The sequence below is a fragment of the Salvelinus namaycush genome, chromosome 4, assembly GCF_016432855.1.
Source record: "Salvelinus namaycush isolate Seneca chromosome 4, SaNama_1.0, whole genome shotgun sequence".
In the NCBI taxonomy this organism is placed as follows: Eukaryota; Metazoa; Chordata; class Actinopteri; order Salmoniformes; family Salmonidae; genus Salvelinus; species Salvelinus namaycush.
Genome location: NC_052310.1, coordinates 74,592,328 through 74,608,004, shown reverse-complemented (window position 1 = coordinate 74,608,004; position 15,677 = coordinate 74,592,328). Strand labels below are relative to the sequence as shown.

General features: G+C 45.0%; 2 protein-coding genes and 1 long non-coding RNA gene across 4 annotated transcripts in view; 2 read left to right on the top strand and 1 right to left on the bottom strand.

Moving 5' to 3' along the window:
* The window catches only part of LOC120046817 (putative sodium-coupled neutral amino acid transporter 10), a 69,778-nt gene extending 66,773 nt beyond the window's left edge, over window positions 1-3,005 (top strand). The window contains exons 16-17 of the mRNA XM_038992352.1: window positions 2,207-2,344; window positions 2,476-3,005. Coding sequence (XP_038848280.1) covers window positions 2,207-2,344; window positions 2,476-2,981 — 644 coding nt within the window. The 3' untranslated portion in view covers window positions 2,982-3,005. The remainder of the gene's footprint in view (window positions 1-2,206; window positions 2,345-2,475) is intronic.
* Window positions 3,006-5,569: 2,564 nt separating this feature from the next.
* LOC120045723 lies at window positions 5,570-8,564 on the bottom strand. The gene is made up of 3 exons (XR_005476749.1): window positions 8,298-8,564; window positions 6,623-6,729; window positions 5,570-6,529 (listed from the first exon to the last, which is right to left on the bottom strand). It is a non-coding gene; the product is annotated as an uncharacterized LOC120045723 (long non-coding RNA).
* Window positions 8,565-8,747: 183 nt separating this feature from the next.
* On the top strand, window positions 8,748-15,522 carry LOC120046816 (AP-4 complex accessory subunit Tepsin-like). Of its 2 annotated transcripts, none has more exons than XM_038992350.1 (13): window positions 8,748-8,836; window positions 9,222-9,294; window positions 9,440-9,531; window positions 9,729-9,822; window positions 9,959-10,026; window positions 10,114-10,195; window positions 10,510-10,581; window positions 10,693-10,881; window positions 11,030-11,219; window positions 11,324-11,437; window positions 11,565-11,643; window positions 11,760-11,894; window positions 13,926-15,522. In XM_038992350.1, the coding sequence occupies exons 1-13, from the start codon at window positions 8,798-8,800 to the stop codon at window positions 14,634-14,636; spliced, it is 1,938 nt and encodes a 645-aa protein (XP_038848278.1). In that variant the 5' UTR covers window positions 8,748-8,797; the 3' UTR covers window positions 14,637-15,522. The 2 variants fall into 2 exon arrangements, with proteins under 2 accessions (XP_038848278.1, XP_038848279.1); XM_038992351.1 differs by having other exon boundaries at window positions 8,752-8,836; window positions 9,095-9,294.
* The last annotated feature ends 155 nt before the right edge of the window (window positions 15,523-15,677 follow it).

Sequence of the window (15,677 nt, the reverse complement as noted above, 5' to 3'; positions counted from 1 at the left end):
AACTGTCATTTCAAAAACAAAACGTTTATTCTTTCAGTGAAGTACGGAACCGTTCCGTATTTTATCTAACGGGTGGCATCCAAGTCTAAATATTGCTGTTACATTGCACAACCTTCAATGTTATGTCATAATTATGTAAAACTCTGGCAAATTAATTACGGTCTTTGTTAGTAAGAAATGGTCGTCACACAGTTCGCAACGAGTCAGGCGGCCCAAACTGCTGCATATACCCTGACTCTGCTTGCACAGAACGCAAGAGAAGTGACACAATTTCCCTAGTTAAAAGAAATTCATGTTAGCAGGCAATATTAACTAAATATATACTTGTGTATTGATTTAAAAAAAGGCATTGATGGTTAGGTACACATTGGTGCAACGACAGTGCTTTTTTTCGCGAATGCGCTTGTTAAATCACCCGTTTGGCGAAGTAGGCTGTGATGCAATGATAAATTAACAGGCACCGCATCGATATGCAACGCAGGACAAGCTAGATAAACTAGTAATATCATCAACCATGTGTAGCTAACTAGTGATTATGTTAAGATTGATTGTTTTTTTATAAGATACGTTTAATGCTAGCTAGCACCTCATCCTGGATGAGCTGCACTACCTGAGCCACTTGTGTGGGTTGTAGACTCCGTCTCATGCTACCACTAGAGTGAGAGCACCGCCAGCATTCAAAAGTGACCAAAACATCAGCCAGGAAGCATAGGAACTGAGAAGTGGTCTGTGGTCACCACCTGCAGAATCACTCCTTTATTGGGGGTGTCTTGCTAATTGCCTATAATTTCCACCTTTTGTCTATTCCATTTGCACAACAGCATGTGAAATTTATTGTCAATCAGTGTTGCTTCCTAAGTGGACAGTTTGATTTCACAGAAGTGTGATTGACTTGGAGTTACATTGTGTTGTTTAAGTGTTCCCTTTATTTTTTTGAGCAGTGTATATGATTCCATGTGTTATTTCATAGGTTTGATGTCTTCACTATTATTCTACAATGTATAAAATAGTCCAAATAAAGAAAAACCCTTGATGAGTAGGTGTGTCTACACTTTTGTCTGGTACTGTACATCCCTGTCTCACCCCACGGCCCTGTGGAAAGAAATGTTTTTTTGCCCATTTTAAGCGCACACTGTTGTATTTTTCTCCCTCAACACCGCTTTCCATCAATTTGTATAGCAGACCCTCATGCCAAATTGAGTCAAGCTTTTTTGAAATCAAGAAAGCATGAGAAGACTTTGCCTTCGTTTTGGTTTGTTTGTTAATTAGGGTGTGCAGGGTGAATACGTGGTCTGTTGTACGGTAATTTGGTAAAAAGCCTATTTGACCATTTCTCAGTACTTTGTTTTCACTGAGGAAATGTACAAGTCTGCTGTTAATGATGATGCAGTGGATTTTCCCAAGTTTGCTGTTGACGCATATCCCACGGTAGTTATTGGGGTCAAATTTGTCTCCACTTTCATGGATTGGGGTGATATGTCCTTGGTTCCAAATATTGCGGAAGTTGCAAGAGCTGAGGATGATGTTAAAGCGTTTAAGTATAGCCAATTAGAATTTGTAGTTTGTATATTTTATCATTTCATTGAGGATACCATCAACACCACAGGCCTTTTTGGGTTGGAGGGTTTGTATTTTGTCCTGTAGTTCAATAAATGTAATTGGAGAATCTGGTTGTCTTTAATAGTTGATTCTAAGATTTGTATTATAATGTATATGTTTTTGCTGTTTGTTCTTTGTTATAGAGCCAAAAAGATTGGAGTAGTGGTTTATCCATACATCTCTGTTTTGGATAGATAACTCATGTTTGTTTAGTGTGTTCAAGTGTTTCTCTCTCTCTCTCTCTATCTGTATTCACATTGTCACTCACCTTTCTAATTCTGTGTCCCCCTAACCCAAATGGCCATAACCCTCAAGTTCTAAACCACCTCACCCCCTCTCACACAGTACCCCCCCACCAAACTGTTGTTGTTTGTAGCAACCACACCCAACATTAATTTGACTGAGTTATCCCTCCTCCAGCCCCCAACCCTTAAACACATCCCTATACTGTTTGTCTGGATAAATCGAATACCCTTTCTCCCTCCAATGTAGATACCCAATACCTCCAAATATATGATTTATGAATGGTATATTCAACCCAACCCACTTGTAATTGACTCCCCCTGTGTGTGTTTGGTGTGTTCTAACCCTGTCTCCCCCCATGTAGAGGGTCAGTTGGACCATGCTGCTCTGCTGCAGGTTATAAAGGAGCAGCAGGAGCAGCAGAAGAGGCTGTTGGACCAGCAGGAGAAACTACTGGCTGTCATAAAGGAACAGCACCAGGAGATGCACCCCAAAATGACAGGTACAGACTCACAGCGTGTGCACACTCATACGTGTTCTGTCTTTATATTGTGATGTGTATCTAAGTGTTGAGTAATTGAACTGTTTGGTTATTAAAAGGGAAAGTAAATAACGATATTTGTATTACGATAGATCGAGCTCCAGAGGCCGATGCAGAGAAGGGGGTCCAGGAGGAGGGGGGAGCATCCAAATCCAAAGACCCAGCTCAAGGTGGTCCTGCCCTGGCCTCAGACACCATGGAGCCTGGGGAGCCCGCTGGAGCTCCACAGGCCGGAGGGGCTGAGGCTCACATCCAGCCCCACAATGAGGTCCTCCCTGTGGAGAAGAGTGCAGAAGAGCAGGTCTTCAAAGTGGTTGCCTCTGTTATTGCCAAGGAAAAAGTCCTTCAGGAGGTCCCTAAACGGCCTGTTTTGGCTGAGGCAGCAATTGTGGCAGGGGCAGAGGTGGAGGCCCCTAAGGAGAGGGACCTTGGGGCTATGGGAGTACCGCTGGGTCAGAAGGTGTCAGAGGGGATGAAGGTAGAACCAGCCCAGCCGCCACCTGCCAAAGCTGAGGACGGGGTAGTTAAAGGAGGGGTGGAGGTAGTGGACAAGGCGAAGGAGAGGATGGAGAAAGAGACTGGAAGAAGTGAGGATTGATAGAGCGGTGCAGGGGAGGGTGGAGGAGGAACGGTTGGATAGGGAGAGGAGAGAGAAACTGTCGAGAGAGCAGGAGATAGAAAAATCCAGAGTAGAGAAAGAGGGAATAGAGAATGAGAGGTTGGAAAACGAGCGAGCAGAGAGGGAGAGTGCGGAGCGAGAGAGGATCCAGTGGGAGAAGACGGAGAGAGAGGTGATGGAGAGAGCGGAGAAGGAGAAAAAGGTCCAGGCGCAGAAGGAGAAATTGGCACAGCTGGAGAGTGCCATCAAGGCCCGGGAGGAGCAGGCTCTGGCTGCAGCTGGGCCAGGATCTGTCAAACCAGGATTAGGAGAAGAACTAGGGGCTGTGAAGAAGCGTGGACGGGACCTGAAGGAGAGGGCGACCGTCCAGTCAGACTCCAGCGATGTTGTTGAAGAGAAGACCCACAAAGGCCAGGACCAGGGGGTCCAGGAGAAGGCCAGGGACCAAGGAGACATGGACCTGAGAAGGAGGAGGAGAGCCCTGGGGGTAGGAGTGGTAGGGGAGGCTTGGCGTTCCAGGAGGCTGGAGTCCTTCTTGGACATGGGGGGTGGGATCTCCATGCAGCCCTAGAGGGACCGCTACTGGGGGTAGCACTGGTACACACACGCCAGATAAAACAGACCTCTGAGCTTGAGAGAGACGAGTAACTGGGAGTGGGTAACGGTATACACACACATGAATACGGTATAACATACACTCACGGACAGTTGGGTTGGACTGTGCAAATCCCTGTATTCACACAAACACACTCGCAATACAGTTGGTTAGAATGTGCACACCTTATTCTCTCCCTCACACACACACACACACATGTACAGTGGGTTGTTATACACGCATTCATACTATCCACAACACACACTCTTTCTCTCCCACGCACAGTCATGTACCATGGATCACACTCTGCCTTACCACCTGTCTTCATAATACCTGACCAGTACAGGAGGATTGTGAGTGTGTGAGGTGCATTGATTGTTATAGGGAACATTCTGGCTGCGTTTACACAGGCGACCCAATCCTGAGCTTTTTATCAATTATTGGCAAAAGATCTGATTGGTCAAAATACCATTTATTGGCTGAAGATGTGTAAACAGCCAGTGTGTCTGTGTTCTTCTACCAAATAGGAATGCTTTTTTTTTAGCAAGCATTTTTTAGCATGCTCCTTCCATGATTCCAGAAGACATTGCAGATATAGTGATGATCAAATATATTGTAGACTATTCTATAAAAATATGCTGTATTATGCTGCCATAAATCTATTTGTATGTAAATATTAACTTATTTTAGTTTTTTTATTAAGAAGCTCAATGCTATACTGTAATGTACGTTAAGCTATGCAATACCACATGCCAAGTTTCCTTTTGTCCTGTGTGTTTGAGAGAGCAATGCACCACCTATCCGGCTATCCAATGGCTGCATTTGAGTCACGTTAAATCCCTTGATACTTCTAGGTGATGTGGAGTTTTCGTTTTGGCTCTGTAGAGATTACTTGATTTTGTTACTGTAGTGCTTTTGTTAAGCCCTTTGAAATGTATGTTAGTTATTGTGAGCTGTAAATAGTGTATACCTTATTTTCTGAACGTAGCTAAATGTTCTCATGCTGCTTTTTTTTACATAATATTTTTGGAAAACATTCATAGTACATTTAATTAAGGATAAATCGGTTAGCTTCCTTGCTTACATTTTCCTCTGGATTTTAAACCAGACTTCCATTTTGATGAGTACATACTGATACTGTAGCCGTATTTCTACACTGACTGGTCAAAACATTAAGAACACCTTCCTAATATTGACTTGCAACAACCCCCCTGTTGTCCTCAGAACAGCCTCGATTTATCGGCGCATGGACTCTACAAGCTGTCAAAAGCGCTCCACAGGGATGCTTCCCACAGCTGTGTCAAGTTGGCTGGATGTCCTTTGGGGGGTGGGCCATTCTTGATACACACAGGAAACTGTTGAGTGTGAAAAACCCAGCAGTGTAGGAGTTCTTGACACACTTTAACCGGTGTGCCTGGCACCTACTACCATACCCCATTCAAAGGCACTTTAATCTTTTGTCTTGCCCATTCACTCTCTGAATGGCACACACACAATCCATGTCTCAGGGCTTAAAAATCCTTCTTTAAACTGTCTCCTCCCCTTCACTGATTGAATTGGATTTAACAAGTGACATCAATAAGGGATCATAGCTTTCACCTGGTCAGTTTGTCATGGAAAGAGCAGGTGTCAATGTTTTGTACACTCAGTGTAATGTACAATTCCCAAACGTTTTACCCACAAAGGAGTTCTGAATCCATAACTCTGGTTCTACATTCCATGTTCTGGTTCTACTCTCTCTCCACCAGTGCCTTTCATACATGTGATGTTTTCCATGACTTAAAGTAATGTGGTTATTTTGTTTAGTCATATCCTGTGTGTGTGTGTGTGGGTGCCACTGCTTTGTGCCTTTTATTGTAACTTGCAGTGAAATGAATGGGTCAAAGTGAGTAACTGTATAGAGATCAGAATTGTTCCTATGAAGTGGCTTCTCTAGCAGTGACAGAATGTAGGCAAAATACTGGAATACTTGTACAGGTGGTTTATTTATGCGATTGAATTGTCATCTCTCTGTTCTTGTAGCATTTGAAACAGTGGCTTTGACTTCTACAATGGTGCACTGTGCTGTGGCTACTATAAGGACAGTGAATGAAATGGACTCCACAGAGAGAGGACATCAATAGTGGCTTCATAACTGCTCATGGCTTCTTTAGAATAAGTTTTTTTCTGTAAAGCTTTCAACTCATTGTATTTTTTGAAAATGTGCAAAATATTCAGTTGTCAACTATATAGACTTATTTTTCTACTGTATTATTGACTGTTTATTCCATGTGTAACTCTGTGTTGTATGTGTCGAACTGCTTTGCTTTATCTTGGCCAGGTCGCAATTGTAAATGAGAACTTGTTCTCAACTTGCCTACCTGGTAAAATAAAATGTGTGTGTACATGAACAAAAGCGACCCCATACACACATGTATTTACATAACAATATTCCATTTAGCAGACGCTTTTATCCAAATCGACTTAGTCATCCGTGCTGTGCATACATTTTACGTATCAGTGACCCCAGGACACAAATCCACAATCCTGCCATTGCAAGCGCCATGCTCTACCAACTGAGCCATAAAGGACATATTATAAAGACACAGTCCTACAAGTCTCCGGTAGTGGGCTACATGTTAGTACATAGTCACACAGTATGACATTGAAGCATTATTGAAAAGAGTGTTGTCCAAACGCTGTCTTGGCATTACCCCTGGAACCAATTTTAAACAGGTGAGACTAGACAAGAAGTCTTTCAGCACCTGCCAGCACATTACTGATACAGTACTACATGATGTTCATGGAACATGGAGGGACATTGGGTCCATTGCCTGGTTATGTTGAAGATGCAACATATTGGGTCCATTGCCTGGTTATGTTGAAGATAACAACATGGGGGGGGACATTGGGTCCATTGCCTGGTTATGTTGGGCAGAATGGCCTTCTTGGCCTGCAAGACAATTTGATGATAAAGTAAATTGATACATCAAAAACAGACAATTTGATCAAATGTACAATGAAACCCCTGTAATATGCCACTCACTGCTGTAACAAAGCACGCCTTCAGAGCATCAAACTAACACACAGGTCCTTTGTCAGCTCCTGTCTGCCTGTGGTGGAAGCAGTCACACACTTCCCATAAACTGCAGCCTGGGGAGAACAAGATATTCAGAAGTATTTTGATAAGATTTTAGAGGATGACTGCACTGGTTAGAATAGATAAATCTATGGTCCAAGTCATTTCTAGTCGACACTCAGTTTCCACTTGATTATTCCCTAAGAGTCCCCATAGCAACATCGGAGGCCACTGACACCATGCATAACAATTGAAGGAAATTCCTTGGCAGGCAATTCCTGTCCTTCCGAGTTCTCCCACTGACATACAGTACATCACCAAAAGTATGTGGACATCCTTTCAAATTACTGGATTCGGCTATTTCAGCCACACCCGTTGCTGACAGGTGTAATCGAGCACACAGCCATGCAGTCTCCATAGACAAAAATTGGCAGTAGAATGGCCTCACTGAAGAGCTCAGTGACTTTCAACGTGGCACCGTCGTAGGATGCCACCTTTCCAACAAGTCAGTTTGTCAAATTTCTGCCCTGCTAGAACTGCCCCGGTCAACTGTAAGTGCTATTATTGTGAAGTGGCAATGTCTAGGAGCAACAACAGCTCAACCGCGAAGTGGTAGACCACACAAGCTTAAAAAAGAAAAGGAGAGCCGCACACTAGGAGCCCAGATGCAATAATTGAATAACCTAATATCCAACGTTTTGTCCACACAAGCTCACAGAACGGGACCGCTGTCCTCGGTTGCAACACTCACTACCGAGTTCAAAACTGCCTCTGGAAGCAACGTCAACACAATAACTGTTCGTCGGGAGATTCATGAAATGGGTTTCCATAGCTGAGCAGCCGCACACAAGCCTAAGATCACCATGCACAATGCCAAGCGTCGGCTGGAGTGGTGTAAAGCTCGCCACAATTGGAAACGCGCTCTCTGGAGTGATGAATCACGCTTCACCATCTGGCAGTCCGACTGATGAATCTGGGTTTGGCGGATGCAAGGAGAACGCTACTTGCTTGAAGGCATATTGTGGAGGAATAATGGTCTGGAACTGTTTATCGTGGTTTGGGCTAGGCTCCTTAGTCCCAGTGAAGGGAAATCTTAACACTACAGTATACAAATGACATTCTAGATGAAGCTGTTCTTCCAACTTTGTGACAACAGTTAGGGGAAGGCCCTTTCCTGTTTCAGCATGACAATGCACCCGTGCACAAAGCGAGGTCCATACAGAAATGGTTTGTTGAGATCGGTGTGGAAGAACTTGACTGACCTGCACAGAGCCCTGACCTCAACCCTATTGAACACCTTTGGGATGAATTGAAATGCTGACTGCGAGCCAGAACTAATAGCCCAACATCAGTGCCCGACCTCACTAATGCTCATGGCTGACTGGAAGCAAGTCCCTGCAACAATGTTTCAACATCTAGTGGAAAGCCTTCCCAGAAGAGTGGAGGTTGTTGTAGCAGCAAAGGGGGGGGGACCAACTCCATATTATGTCCATGATTTTGGAATGAGATGTTCGACGAGCAGGTGTCTACATACTTTTGGTCATGTAGTGTATGATGACCACTGAGGTATAGATGCTTTTGGATTATGAATGGCTACAGTGCCCATATTTGCTAGGTAGCTAGCAAGTAGCTACATACGCACCCCACCAGTACACTGGGCAAACAGCTCTGGAAACCATCTCATCCTCTCTCGACTGCGAGTCCACACGTTTGATCAATAGGTGGACACTTGATCAATAGTCTTTGACGATGGAAAAAAAACTACGAATACAATCAATTGAATAACGATCTAATGCCTCTGCATAAGCTCTTGTACAATATTAACTAAGTATCATAGAAATAGATGGCACTCGTAGGAAAATATCACTCAAACCATTTGATGACATAGTCCATGGACAGCGCCATGTTGTTGACCCTGAATCAGGAAATTACATACATGCAATCTACGAACGTGATTTGTTAGGGCAATATGGATTATGGACTTTTTGATTTGCCAATGGTTACCCTTACGCAAAAGCCTTGGACCAATGGTATCGTATGAGTCCTACCCATAGTTGTTTGATTGGCTACCTGTCATTGTAAACCCCGCCTTCGTTGTCTGTCCCAAGGAAGAGATGTGTAGACTCCAGTTATTGCAAAATCATGGCAACATTCATGGAACGACTATCTTTCCTTCAGAAAGTAGGTGTTATTTACCTATATAAACACTTGCAAATAACATTTTGATATAATTCGTATATGTCACTTTATGGGGGAACAGTACATTGTTTTGTAAATCCCATTACGCCCACTGTTTACTGTACCACAGCAACCTAGTTAGCTAACGTTAGCATGCTAGCACATCATATGATATCACACTCCCAGGACAGAAATCGTGTCATGATTAGACTTATATAAGACTTGAGCGCTATAGTCAATTGGTATGATTTCTTCCCACAGTGTATTACGCTGGACCCACCACCCTGTGCTTTTCGCTATAAACCCAAACATAAAATGACACAAATCCTAGCTAAATGGTCTATTCTGGTGTTCATCTGTTGGCCAATCCATGCATGATCCCTCTCAGGTTCCCACTCTGATGAAAGCAACAGCAGATGACGAAAAGCCCTGTCCTGGCTACCTCTTTGAAGAAATCGGAAGTATCCTTTTATCCCCATCACCTCCCACTGTATGCTGATACAGTACTGTGTTCTGATATTAAAGATAATTTAGCGAGATCCTATTCTTTTCAATGTCAACCCAAAGACAGTACAGTTTGTATCCTTTACCCTCCTGGCGCTGCAGAAATCTCCCAGGAGTCCACTGGGTGTGGTCAGTGCCTGTTGGAGTACCTGTTGGAGAGGCTGCAGGTAGAATCCTGCCATGTCAAAATAAAGGTGAGCTCAGCTAGCCGGGTTACCAGGCTTTCAGCTGCATTAAGAAGCCCCCAAACACTGAATTTGACCTTGATTTGTTAACTGAGGCTGAAGAGGAATCATGTAGAAGAATGCAGCTAATCTTCACCATATATCATATCAGCTATTCATCTGTTCCTCCTGTGCCTCATCCTTTTCCATCGTTTCTGTCCTTCCAGGTTCTGAAGGTCTTCGTCCATCTCTGTGGCCACGGATCACCTCACTTTCTGACGGAACTCAGACGGAACTCCACCTTCATCCAGCAGGCCTCAGGTGAGATGATGATGATGATGATGATGATGTGACCACTAATGCATCTGTGTCTCCATTTCATCCTTCTCTTTGTGACAGTAGGGTTTCGGAGAGCTATGAGTGTTATACTGAATCTGTGTGTTATGCTGAATATCAGTTTACAGTGGTCCTCTTGACCCCATCCATGGCACTGCTATGTACCAGAAAGTGAGGGCCACAGCACAGGTGAGCCAAAACAATGTCTAAAACAATTACTATCCCCCAATGCGTCTTTTTGAAACTCACAAACTCTCTGTCTTTGTCGGTCTTCAGGAATTGGCCAGGTTACTCTTCACAGAGACAGTCTCTCACCAGAGCAGCACGTCTCCATGCAAACTAACCATGGCCAACATGGGTGAGTACATTGTATTGTTATTGCATGTGTATCTCTCTTATTAGTTAACAAACAATCTCTGACCTAATACTGCTACTAATGACAGACATCTGACTACTGAATGAATGGATGTGACCTCAATTACAATCAAGTTAAACCAATCCTTCTGACAGAGAGATTGAGGAAGAGAAAAGGAGGGATGGTGGAGAAGAAGAAAGAAGCAGGGAGGAGTGAGGAAGAGACAGGGGGAAAAGAGGGAGTGGATGGGAAGAGTGGGGAAAGGCAGGCACACAAGTACAATGGTTGTCTTTTATCGCTGAGGTCTTTCGTTCCAGGCATGGGGTCGGAGTCTGCCCACGGATCCAGAATGCAGGGGTTTGGCTACAGCCCAGTGAAGAACATAACAAGTAGGTGGCAGCAACAAGGCCACCATTTTGGTTTCATGTGGCTCAGTGGACCTGTTTGAATAGATTTCAAATACACCCAGTCAAATCCATATCACATCCTGTTTCCGGCAGGTGGTGAGACCCTGATGGACAAGATCCGCAAGGCTACTGAGTTTGTGGCCAGTGCCGTCCTGCCCCCGATGGAACACCAGGGTATCCGTCTCCATGACAACCACTACCGGGCAGTGGTGGCGCCTTCGGGCCCCGTAGAGGTGGCAGTGCCAGCATGTGCCTACACTGTGCCTCCTCACAGACCCAAAGGTGTTTTTAAATCAGCTGTTATATTGATTAGATCATTAGGCTTTTATTACATAGTTGTTACATATGTTTGACAGGACAGAAAGCCTTCTTCATCTGTACTTCTCTCAATATCCTGGCCTGTTCCCTCTCTCTCTTCCCCTACTCTTAGTTTCCCAGCGGTGTCCAGGGCAGGTGGGCGGGGGCTGGGAGGAGATTGACAGCAGCCATAGCTCCTCCCACAACTCCTGTCAGGAGAACGCAGACCATTGCCAGGTCTCGGGGGGCGGTAGCAGCAATTCGGGTGGCACCAGTAGCCAATCGGGAGCCAGTAGGGAGAGCTCCGGAGACCTATCAGAACGGTGGAAATATTACATGATATATGAAGTCTTTACCAGCAAAATACTAAATGAGTCAACCATGCTGAGTCTCCCTCTCTCTCCCTCCATCCACCTTTCTGTGTCAGGGTGGAGGCTATGCAGTTAGGGGACTGTGGGCAGGAGATGGCGCTGATCAGCAGGATGACTGAGGGCTCCAAGGTCTTCCTGTCCAGAGAGGAGAACCAGCACTTCATCAAGGAGTCAGTACAGACCAATAGGTTGCATGTTATTAGAGCATTGGCTTCGACCTTTGTTCCAGTCTGCCTTCACCTTAATTTTTGTCCAGTGTTTTTTGGAGTGTTTTAATTCCCTCCCATCTGTCCCCAGGTGTTCCACTCTGAACTGTGAGGTGGTGGTGGAGCTGCTCTCTCGCAGATTGCAGGACCCGTCACAGACTGCCCAGATGGTACAGTCAATATACATGTGTCTTGAATGTGCTGCTATTTTGATCAGGTTTCTCTTGAAAAATAAACATCAAATCGCAAATATGTGTGAATGTGCTGCTTCCCTCCTTCCCACCAGAGGGCGCTGTGTGCTGTGGCCTGTCTCATGACCTCTGATCTGCTATCTCTGGAGCAAATCTTCGGGGTGACCCAGAGGAGGCTGGTCCAGCTGAGTGAGGGACCCCCAGGGCCTGTAGCCAACAAGACCATCAAGGTAACACAGTCTAGTTATTACCTTTTAAAGCTGCAATATGTAACTTTTTGGGCGACCAAACCAAATTCACATAGAAATGAGTTATAGATCTTTCATTCCCATTGAAAACAAGTCTAAGAAGCGGTAAATCTGTTCTATGTGTGCTATTTCTATGCTTTCCGTTCTTAAGTTTTGTTTTTGTGTCTTTTTTACTTTCGGTTTCACACCTGCTCGTCGTACATCTCATTCCAAAATCATGGGCATTAATATGGAGTTTGTCCTCCCCCTTTGCTGCTACAACCATCCATTCTTCTGGGAAGGCTTTCCACAAAATATTGGAACATTGCTGGAACAAGGGGCCTAGCCCGAACCATGAAAACAGCCCCAGACCATTATTCCTCCTCCACCAAACTTTACAGTTGGCACTATGCATTTGGGCAGGTAGCATTCTCCTGGCATCCACCAAACCCAGATTCATCCGTCGGACTGCCAGATGGTGAAGTGTGATTCATCACTCCAGAGAATGCATTTCCACTGCTCCAGAGTCCAATGGCGGCGAGCTTTACACCATTCTAGCCCACGCTTGTCATTGCGCATGGTGATCTTAGGCTTGTGTGAAGCTCCTGACGAACAGTTATTGTATTGACGTTGCTTCCAGAGGCAGTTTTGAACTCGGTAGTGAGTGTTGCAACCAAGGACAGACAATTTTTACGAGTTATGTGCTTCAGCTCTCGGTGGTCCCGTTCTGTGAGCTTGTGTAGCCTACCATTTCGTGGTTGAGCCGTTGTTGCTCCTAGACGTTTCCACTTCACAATAACAGCACTTACAGTTGACCGGAGCCGTTCGAGCAGGGCAGAAATTTGACGAACTGACTTGTTGGAAAGGTGGCATCCTATGACGGTGCCACGTTGAATGTCACTGAGCTCTTCAGTACGGGCCATTCTACTGCCAATGTTTATCTATGGCGATTGCATGGCTGTGTGCTCGATTGTATACACCTTTCAGCAACGGGTGTGGCTGAAATAGCAGAATCCACTAATTTGAAGGGGTGTCTACATACTTTTGGTGATGTACTGTATGTAAGTGGGAGAACTCGGAAGGACAGGAATTGCCTGCCAAGGAATTTCCTTCAATTGTTATGCATGGTGTCAGTGGCCTCCGATGTTGCTATGGGGACTCTTAGGGAATAATCAAGTGGAAACTGAGTGTCGACTAGAAATGACTTGGACCATAGATTTATCTATTCTAACCAGTGCAGTCATCCTCTAAAATCTTATCAAAATACTTCTGAATATCTTGTTCTCCCCAGGCTGCAGTTTATGGGAAGTGTGTGACTGCTTCCACCACAGGCAGACAGGAGCTGAGAAAGGACCTGTGTATTAGAGAGTTTGATGCTCTGAAGGCTTGCCGTGCGGTAGCAGAGAAAAAAGTCCATAACTTGGGTGACTGGAGTCTTTGACAATTTTATGGGCTTTCCTCTGACACCGCCTATTGTATAGGTCCTGGATGGCAGGGAGCTTGGCCCCAGTGATGTACTGGGCCGTTCGCAGTACCCTCTGTAGCGCCTTACGGTCAGATGCCGAGCAGTTGCCATACCAGGCAGTGATGCAACCGGTTAGGATGCTCTCGATGGTGCAGCTGTAGAACCTTTTGAGGTAAATCTTTTCAGTCTCCTGAGGGGGAAAAGGTGTTGTCGTGCCTCTTCACGACTGTCTTGGTGTGTTTGGACCATGATAGTTCATTGGTGATGTGGACACCAAGGAACTTGAAACTCTCGACCTGCTCACAGCAGCTTAGATGGAACAATGATTCTCTACACAATATTGCTTGTTTTGTCACAAACTGAAATTAAGCGAACTATTAGAATTTTAGCAACCAGGGAATGGCAGGGCGATTTCTGCATATTGAACCTTGAATAATAAGTCAACACCAGAGAGGCAGAGTGTGATGAGCCTGGGTGTTATAATGGAAGATGATGATCTACGATGGTTGACTCTTGTTACATACACTATGTAGTTTTGCATTGTAAAAAAGGATGGTTTTGCCTTCCAGATCCTTCGTCAGTTTAAGGCTCTGATGGGCGGGCCAATCATTGGTGCTGGATGTGATGCAGCAGCAGCCAATGGTGTTCCTCTATCCTCCTCGGACCAGCCCCCCACTGCCACAAGTCCCGCACTGCTACTGCCAACACGCCCAGGTGACATCCCGGTCTTTAACCATCACAGAGGGAGAGACCCTGAGACTGAGCAGTCACCTGGGGGGCAAGCTCAACCCCCTCCCCTGCCTGACCTGGGCTGGGCCCAAAGGGGTACATCTGAGAGGTTACTAAATCTCAAGCTTGATGATGAGAGAGGGTCTGCTAATCAGGGTGAAGAGTTCGTGGACAGTCAGATTGGATTTAGGACTGGTGAGACCCAGCTCACCTCAAATGTTACAGTTAAAGACTCAGAGCTCCAGACAGAGCGGGACCCATTCCGAGTCACGGACCCCCAGATCGAGCAGCCCTGTGGGGGTAGACTCTCTTTGTTCAGTGGCATGGAGCTGGTGACCAGAGGGAGGTCTGTGTGTCCATCAACCCTTACAGAGAGGAGTGGAGATCTGCAGCCTCAGGTGGAAAAGAGAGACGGGAGGGAGCGTCTGAGTGTTACCCCTACAAACACACCGCTACTCTGTGTCGATAACATCAGCGATACAACGCCTACCTACGACCTCACGTCCACCAGCAGCCAATCAGCCTCAGCCTTCTCTTTCCTTAACCTCTGATCTCCAACACAGAACAGGAATGGTTAGGATAATGCTGGCCCCATAGGCATCTCTGCTCTAAAACCATGACTACAATTTGTCAGGGGTGCCCAGCTCCCAGTCCTGAAGGTATGCAATGTTCGCTGTGAGTTGTAATATTAACTTCATTTCCACAATAATCCCCAGGGGTAAAAACTCTACACAGTATGCCTGGAGTATGTTCAGTTTGCAGAGTTATGTTTAACAAATGTGAGGTAATTTTCACAAGCTAGTTATTGGTTACTTTGACTCAGGATTTTGCACTACAATGATTTTATGTTGAGTAATCCCACTGGGTGCACACTGGTTGAATCAACATTGTTTCCACGTCATGTCATTTCAATGAAATGACGTTGAGCCAACGTGGAATAGATGTTGAATTGACATCTGTACCCAGTGGGATGTGTCTTCCGCTCTTCTCTGGCACTAGGTGCCCTTCTTACTACCTTAAATATTAACATTGAGTGTTATTTCACAAGTGTGTTTTATTTCTACTGTTGATTCACATTCAATAGGAATGGGACTGGTTGTAGATTGCATGAACGATTTGCAAAAACCTCAGTGAAATATAATGAAGTAATGTATGAACGAGGAGTTGTCCTTCTCTATGTCCTCTAAACCATGCCTGTCTGTTGGTCAGAGCGCTACAGTATACCACAGATTGAAAGCATATTGGTACATTCAGTGGTGATACTGTGTCTATTTCAACTAAAGCCATGCTGTTGCACCACTGTGTGTGACTACAATAAAACCTGCTGTCTTTTTGTTGCAGCACTAAGTAGAAGAAAGGCCTTTTATGGTGGGGCATTACATAACATTAGCAGCACCCCGCCCTACGGGCGTTAAATAAATGGATCTGATTCACTGCAATTCCGCCCTTGTCAGAAATGTGTTATCTGTTCAGTAGTTTTTTGGTCTCTGGATATGCCACTAGGGCTGCGTTTACACAGGCAGCCTGATTCTGATCCTTTTTCACTAATTGGTCTTTTGAGCAATCACATCAGCTCTGAAAAAGAGCTGATG

What these genes read in the sequence shown, in the direction of transcription:
- LOC120046816 (XM_038992350.1), top strand. Translation starts at nt 8,798, where the DNA reads ATGGCAACATTCATGGAACGACTATCTTTCCTTCAGAAA. An exon ending in CCCAGTGAAGAACATAACAA is followed by an intron (nt 10,582 to 10,692) that starts GTAGGTGGCAGC and finishes TGTTTCCGGCAG; the next exon opens with GTGGTGAGACCCTGATGGAC. An exon ending in CGTCACAGACTGCCCAGATG is followed by an intron (nt 11,644 to 11,759) that starts GTACAGTCAATA and finishes CCTTCCCACCAG; the next exon opens with AGGGCGCTGTGTGCTGTGGC.